The 7,399-nt window shown below is 43.9% G+C and overlaps 1 protein-coding gene across 4 annotated transcripts in view; it reads right to left on the reverse strand.

The window, feature by feature from the left end:
- LOC139540067 (mitochondrial inner membrane protease subunit 2-like) overlaps positions 1-7,399 on the reverse strand; it is a 176,636-nt gene that overhangs the window by 41,458 nt on the left and 127,779 nt on the right. For all 4 annotated transcript variants that reach the window (XM_071343614.1, XM_071343615.1, XM_071343612.1 and 1 more), the window contains 2 exons: positions 4,721-4,786; positions 1,284-1,386 (listed from right to left, as the gene is read on the reverse strand). In XM_071343614.1, coding sequence (XP_071199715.1) covers positions 1,284-1,386; positions 4,721-4,786 — 169 coding nt within the window. The remainder of the gene's footprint in view (positions 1-1,283; positions 1,387-4,720; positions 4,787-7,399) is intronic.

Below are 7,399 nucleotides of genomic sequence, written 5' to 3' on the forward strand. Positions count from 1 at the left end.
TACCCCTCTGGTGCACTGTTAAATTATTTAGTCATTTAAACAATTTGGTTTAGGATAAAAACTCTGTTTTTGCAATGCCCTCAATGGCTTTCATGCGTTTAAAACGTGCCACACATGCCTGCACTGGGAAACAACACAAATGACAATGTCAGTATGACCAATGCATTTCTTATTGAGGTGGTGAGATGGCCTAATAAGCGTGCAGGCATAAGCTAATAGTGGTCATAGTGCATACATACAGTACCGCACTGTATAGGCCTACATAAGAAGTAACCATATAACCATTACAGAGGGCTTGTAGATCCAACGGGAAATTAGGTATAATAAGACAATGGGTTGAGGAAACTGTTTCCTTAAATTAACTGTTCCCTTATAGTATTCTGTTCATGGCCGATAAACTGCTTACAATAATGTCATCCACAAAATCATCCCCAATCCACCCAAACTCTATCCAAATAATTCAAAGTTCAGATCCAGCAACAGAGAGAGTACTGACTGACATGGAACCATCAAAAACCAACTTCAGAAAATAAATCCCTCCACAAACCAGCAGCTGACCCAGTTAAATGTCAAGTACAAAGTTGTTTCTTTATAGGATTGGAATGCTACAGATAGATAATTCCCTGGCCTCTACTCGGCTCTGCTGCTTCCTTCCTCCATCCAATGACAGCTCCCTGAAATACTTTGTCAAAACCCAAAAGGCACAGAGCGCCTCGCTGCCCGATCACTCACTCCTCGTCACTACTTTCAGACCCTTATCAAGACACATTTGTTATTGCCCGACAAGGATGAGGATATGTATGGGAAATACAACAATGAAATACGCTAAGCCTTCTTTCTCCACAGGCAGGAGAGGCTGCCGGGCCCACATGCCCAATGAGGCCTGCCAGAGATTAATAGCACTGACTGTACCTACCTGCCATAATGGAGAAACTGTTCAGAGTTTCTTTCCTCTAAGGGAACAACTTTGTCTTAATAAGCAGCACAAAAATGACAAATTTAGAACCCAGGTTTGTTCTCCAACGCATGGCTATTCAATTATTTTCCTTTTAAGGACTCCCAGGGTCTTTTTAGGCCCCATTGTTGGAGTTCAAATGTGGAGCAGCTGGACACGACTCAGACAAGCTGTGCTTTGCTTTTCAATGGCATGGGCCAAAGCCTTATACTTATATACAAATATAAGGCTTTTATATGCAAATATAAGTCTTTTATATCCAAGTATAAGGCTCTGGCATGTGCCATTCCCATTGAGTAGTAGAGGACTGAGCAGAAAAGTGGCTTACCGGTCCAAAGCTGTTGCTGTCCAGACTGTGGCCGTGATGGTCCCCCTCGATCCAAAAGTGGCCATCAGGGACCCTGAGATAGCGGTTCTTATAGCCAAGCGTCCTGCAGAGAGAAATGGAGGGCGGGAGGTTTGGATCATGGATAAAACGCATTAGCCAGGTTAATACAAGCCAAATTTACTTCAGAACCTAGCTACGAAAGAAAGGCAGTCTTTAACATTGATTGATCTACGGGATCAATTGAAAACAACAATAAACACATTGAAATTAGACAAGACAAAAGGCAAAACTTGAATTGAGAATAAAGTTAATCTATCTACATCTGCATTAAGGAAATTGACATTTTCGTTTCATTATGGTGCATTACCTTTTTACTAAATCATCCATCTGCCAGTCATCCTCCCTTTAGACTAGACTATTTTGTAGACAAAAATCTAATCTAATCAGATGAAGACAAACATCCATTGTGTGTAATGACTAATGAGATATGGACAGGACAGCACACTCCCTTAGGTCTAGTCTCTGGTTGCGTCCCTTAATGCCACACTATCCCCTATATAGAGCCCTATTGGCCCTGGTCAAAAGTAGCACACTATATTAGGGAATAGGGTCCATTTGGCACGTAACCTCTATCTGATCAGTTCCCCTCCAGACGAGTTCAGCTTCAATCAACTATTTTGTGGTTTGAGGACAGGGTTGGTATACACCATCAATCTCCTGTGCACTTAGCTGTGACTGAGCCCTGATGCATGGTTCATCTCAGGAACATTGTAAATTACGGGAGAAATGACTTTTTAAATGACAATTCTTCTCCTATTCCTTTCCAGGGCAATGTTACAGGAGCCTAAATGACTACTCTTTAGACCTTGGACAAAAATATTGATTTTGCTGCTGGGGGGATTTTTTATTTTTATTGCCACATACACCGGATAGGTGGTGAAATGTGTTGTTTTACAGGGTCAGCCATAGTAGTATAGCGCCACTGGAGCAAATTAAGGTTAAGTGCCTTGCTCAAGAGCACATCAACACATTTTTCACCTTGTCACCTTGTATTCGAACCTGCCACCTTTCGGATACTGGCCCAACGCTCTAAACGCTAGGCTACCTTTTGCCCTGTCTGTTCTCCAGCAAACTGAAGTTCAGTGACTTTTAAATGTCAGGGGTCAGGCGTCTACATACAGCATCTGAACACAAACGATACGAAAACAAAATACTGGCTACTTCAAAATCTAGTGATTATATCCCATAGAATACAAATAGGCCACATCTTATTTGTACAGTAGAATAGTTTGCAGTAAAACTTTATAGTAACTTTAACGAGACATTTGTTATCTATTTATAAGCCGTGTTCATATACATGTATTAATAAATGATTATTCAATGGGGCTTACACTACGTACTTATTAATAGTTTATCAAATAGTTTATTAATGAACATTATTATAAAGTGTTACCTAATCAACTACGCCGGCTATGCTCAGGAAAAAGAACAGTCTTGAGTTTTGTGGGAAGACAAAAACAGAACAGGTTACATCCCAACTGGAACCCTATTCCCTACATAGTGCACTACTTTGACCAGAGCTTGTTGGGTCTGTGTCAAAGGTAGTGCACTAAGTAGGGTGCCATTTGGGACGCAAGGCAAAGCGAATATACAGAGTTCAAAGCGAATAGACAGACCCCTGTATTAATGATGTTTGTATGCGACTCACTGCCTGGCAGTGTCTAGCAGCTACAAAGGGTTTAGGGTGCGTTCAGGAGTTTGGGCAGATTCTCAGCATTGAGTTGTGTCAAAAATTTATGCACTCTCTACCTCTCAGTGTAGTAGGTTTAAACAATAGCTGCCTGGTACAGTGGGAGGTTTGATGGAGGTTATTTAACCTTTGTTTAACTAGGCAAGTCAGTTAAGAACAAATTCTTATTTACAATGACGGCCTATCCCGGCCAAACCCTCCCCTAACCCGGACGACGCTGGGCCAATTGTGCGCCGCCCTATGGGACTCCCAATCCCGGCCTGTTGTTATACAGCCCGGGATCGACCCGGGTCTGTAGTGACACCTCTAGCACTGCGATGCAGTGCCTTAGACCGCTGCGCCACTCGGGAGACCTATAGGGCACAGATACACATGATAAATGGACATATGAAACACGATAATGACGACGATGATGTGTAAAAGCCTGAGGTGAATTGGGCAGGTCAAGTCAAAGGCTCCGTTTCATTATCTAGACTAGGAAGTATACATACAGTAGTTAGGAGAGTGTCTGGTACACATACAGTAGTTAGGAGAGTGTCTGGTATAATACCACTGCGAATGAATCAAATGTGTTGGACATGCATCCTAAGCGGTATGCTATCATGGACATGGGGACCCACAGCCATAGTCTTGTCCACCAGCCATGTCTGACAGTCTGCCTGGCACACCGCACTGTGTTGTTCCGTATCTCTACGAACACCAGAATCTCCATCTTGAGGTAGCTCTTCCTCATACACCTCACATGAATATACTCCGCATTTCCCTCAATGTATGCATTCCAGTCATCAGCTTTACACAGCGTAGCAACAATTTCCCTGACAATACAGTGGCGTAACACTTGGGCTTTCTGGGGGTTTTTAAAGCCGTGATTCGATTGCAACGCGATTTATGTCCCGTAAGCCATCATTGTGTGGAGATGAATCTCCGAAATGGTCCTCTATATCTCTGAGGAGGGGCTCAGTTCAGAGGGATACACATAGCAAACACACACACACACACACACACACACACACACACACACACACACACACACACACACACACACACACACACACACACACACACACACACACACACACACACACACACACACACACACACACACACACACACACACACACACACACACACACACACCACTCAGAGGGCTGTAATTGGCTGAGAGGCCTCTTCCTGTGTCAGGCAGAGCAGACAGTCTCTGTGCATAGCAAGATTAAAACCATAGCTGTGATTTATAGCATGGCGGGCCCGCAGGCTAACACACATGCACACACACACACACACCAGCCTCAGCCAGTTTAGGCAATCATCAAACCCCCATGTTAATTATTCATCTATCTCCTCCCAGGCAATACAAGTGACTCGTAATTTGTTCAGCGGCACCCGTCACAAATAGTTGCCAGAGGGATTTACATGGCGACATTGTGGTACGAGTAGTGGCACCCGAAGATTTGAAGCTGGTAGATAAGAAATAGAGGTTTAAGACAGAGCTTCAAATTCCTGAGTAAACAATGAGTTTACTTATAGCAGTAGTCTTCTCATAGGAAGTCTCTGAATAGGCCTTTAAGACACCCTTTGTTTTACATTATTTTATTGCCTTTTGTTTCGTTTTTACTGTATAATGTGTCGTGGGTTGTAAGTTTGATTTGATAAAGCTATGGGGGGGGGGGGGGGATTCTGTACGTACTTGATGAAGTCTCCCTCAAGGGCTATGACCCGCTTGATGATCTTCTGCTGGGGGTTCTTGGGAGACCTGAAACAATAAAGATACATGACATCAATTAAGATATATGATGAAGAGATATATTTATCCATCAGCTCATAGCACCAATAAACCCTGTGCTGTAGCGACCCTGTTCACTCCACGCTTTCATCAAAAAATAAATAAAAGACCCTATTCACAACACTAGATTGAACTGGAATCAGTGTTCCTCACCAGCAGACAGAGAAACGGACTATACTGCAGTGAGTATTGGGTGGGTTCAAGTACCAGGATCTTATTCCTCCTCCTCCCCTCATCACTGACTCCCTCCCTCTCTCAACATGTGGACCTCACACACCACCGGGGAACACAAACATAGCAGCACCATGGTAGAGAGCTCATTCGCTTCATGTTTATAATAAACCCTTAATAACCCGTAATACCGCAATGCTCAGTTAATGAATTCTACAACCATTACTGCCATGCCGATGACCTTCTCCAAGCCACGAAATACTTCTAAGTAGCCAACAGAGGACACGATTCATTTGATATCAACCAACGACAGTCCTTTTGAGGACATACAAAGCAATGGCATTCCCATTCTGGACACAAAATCAGTCTAATAAATGGGCAATTTAGAAAAGATTTGTCGTTTTTCACTCTCTCGCTTGGGCGTGATGTTCAAGGCCATGATCAACAGTATTACAATGATCAAAATTCTTCTATTCCATCCACAGGTTTTATAGATAAATGTGAGGCAACCAGGGAGCCAGAGATACAATGGTGTTCAGTTCAGAGTGTCTGGCCAAATGAGGGACGTCTACACAAAGGCATTGAATAATGACCCACAGAAACCGCAGTTTGTTAAACGTTGCCTTCAAATGCCCAGAGAATCAAACAGAAATGCCAGTCTTAATAAGAAGCCACATCCATTCTCCATCCCTCCCTGCTCTCCCTCTCCCTCAGTCTCCCTTTAACACACAGACTGCTACATAGAGGCCCCCACACACACACACTGTCACTCCCTTTCTCCCACTCTCTACCACGCATACACACACATTTGCTCTCTCTCCCCCCCCCCCCCCCCCCCTTTGCCTCAGGGATACAGGGGATCATGACTGATTGGCAGCCCGTTCAGCCAATCAGAATTACCAGCAGCTCAGAGAACAGAGCCCGCAAGCTAAACAGGGGTTAGCCTGTCTCTAGAGAGGCTGTGTGTGTGTGTGTGTGTGTGTGTGTGTGTGTGTGTGTATTAGGGCTGTGACGGTCATGGATTTTTGGATGACGGTAATTGGCCAGCCAAATGACCACGGTCAACGTAATAACCGTTCGAAAAGCAACACAAGAAAATAGTTATACATAACATCTGTTTTAAGCACATTTTCTCCTCTCCTGACTGCATGTGCTGCCATAGAAATAGAATGAATAGAACGGGTATCCCTACTCAAGTCAATGATAATATAATGTGTGGACTGGCAGCCACTGCGAGGATCAAAGCAGGAAGTGTATCGATCAATATGTGCTGTGTTGATTCAACTCAACTGACATTACAAAAAAATACATTCCATTGCATAAGCCACATCAGTTAACATCAATTGAAAAAACATTCAACATTACCATGACAATGATTGCATCACAATACCAGGCAGCCATTGTATCAAGGGTTTTTTCTGGATCGAAAAGGAGCTTAGGTGGTGGCCGTGGCATGGGGCTTGGCAATTGGCGAGGTCGGCATGACTGAATTTTTTAGATTATTTTAGAGGCCCCCATCTTGGCGGTGTAGTGATTTTTCTACATGCTGAAGCCAATTTCTGCACACAACCCTAAGATCACCATGCACAATGCCAAGCGTCGGCTGGAGTGGTGTAAAGCTCGTTGCCATTGGACTCTGGAGCAGTGGAAACACGTTCACTGGAGAGATTAATCACGCTTCACCATCTGTCAGTCCGACGGACAAATCTGGTTTGGGCGGATGCCAGGAGAACCCTACCTGCCCGAATGCATAGTGCCAACTGAAAAGTTTGGTGGAGGAGGAATAATGTTCTGGGGCAGTTTTTCATGGTTCGGTCTAGGCCACTAAATTCAGTGAAGGCAAATCTAAACGCTACAGCACACAACGACATTCTAGACGATTCTGTGCTTCCAACTTTCTGGCAACAGTTTGGATAAGGTGAGGTCCATACATAAATGGTTTGTTGAGATCGGTGTGGAAGAACTTGACTGGCCTGTACAGAGCCCTGACCTCAACCCCATCAAACACCTTTTGAGTGAATTGTAACGCCAACTGCGAGTCAGACCTAATCGCCCAACATCAGTGCCCAACATCAGTGCCCAACCTCACTAATGCTCTTGTGGCTGAAGGGAAGCAAGTCCCCGCAACAATGTTCCAACATCTAGTGAAAAGCTTTCCCAGAAGAGTGGAGGCTGTTATAGCAGCAAAGGGGAGACCAACTCCATATTAATGAGTTATTCCCATGAGTTTGGAATAAGATGTTCGACGAGCAGTCCACATACTTTTGGTCATGTAGTGTACCTTATATATCTGGCTTTAGTCGTTTAAGTTTACACTGTTTGAACTTAGGGGTTCTGAAGTTCTCTTAGGAGGCCCGCACAAGGATTTTACCAGTCAAATTGCCAGGGTTAGAGGTTCCAAGCCTGTTCTTT

Source organism: Salvelinus alpinus, chromosome 15 (genome assembly GCF_045679555.1).
Source record: "Salvelinus alpinus chromosome 15, SLU_Salpinus.1, whole genome shotgun sequence".
Lineage (NCBI taxonomy): Eukaryota > Metazoa > Chordata > Actinopteri > Salmoniformes > Salmonidae > Salvelinus > Salvelinus alpinus.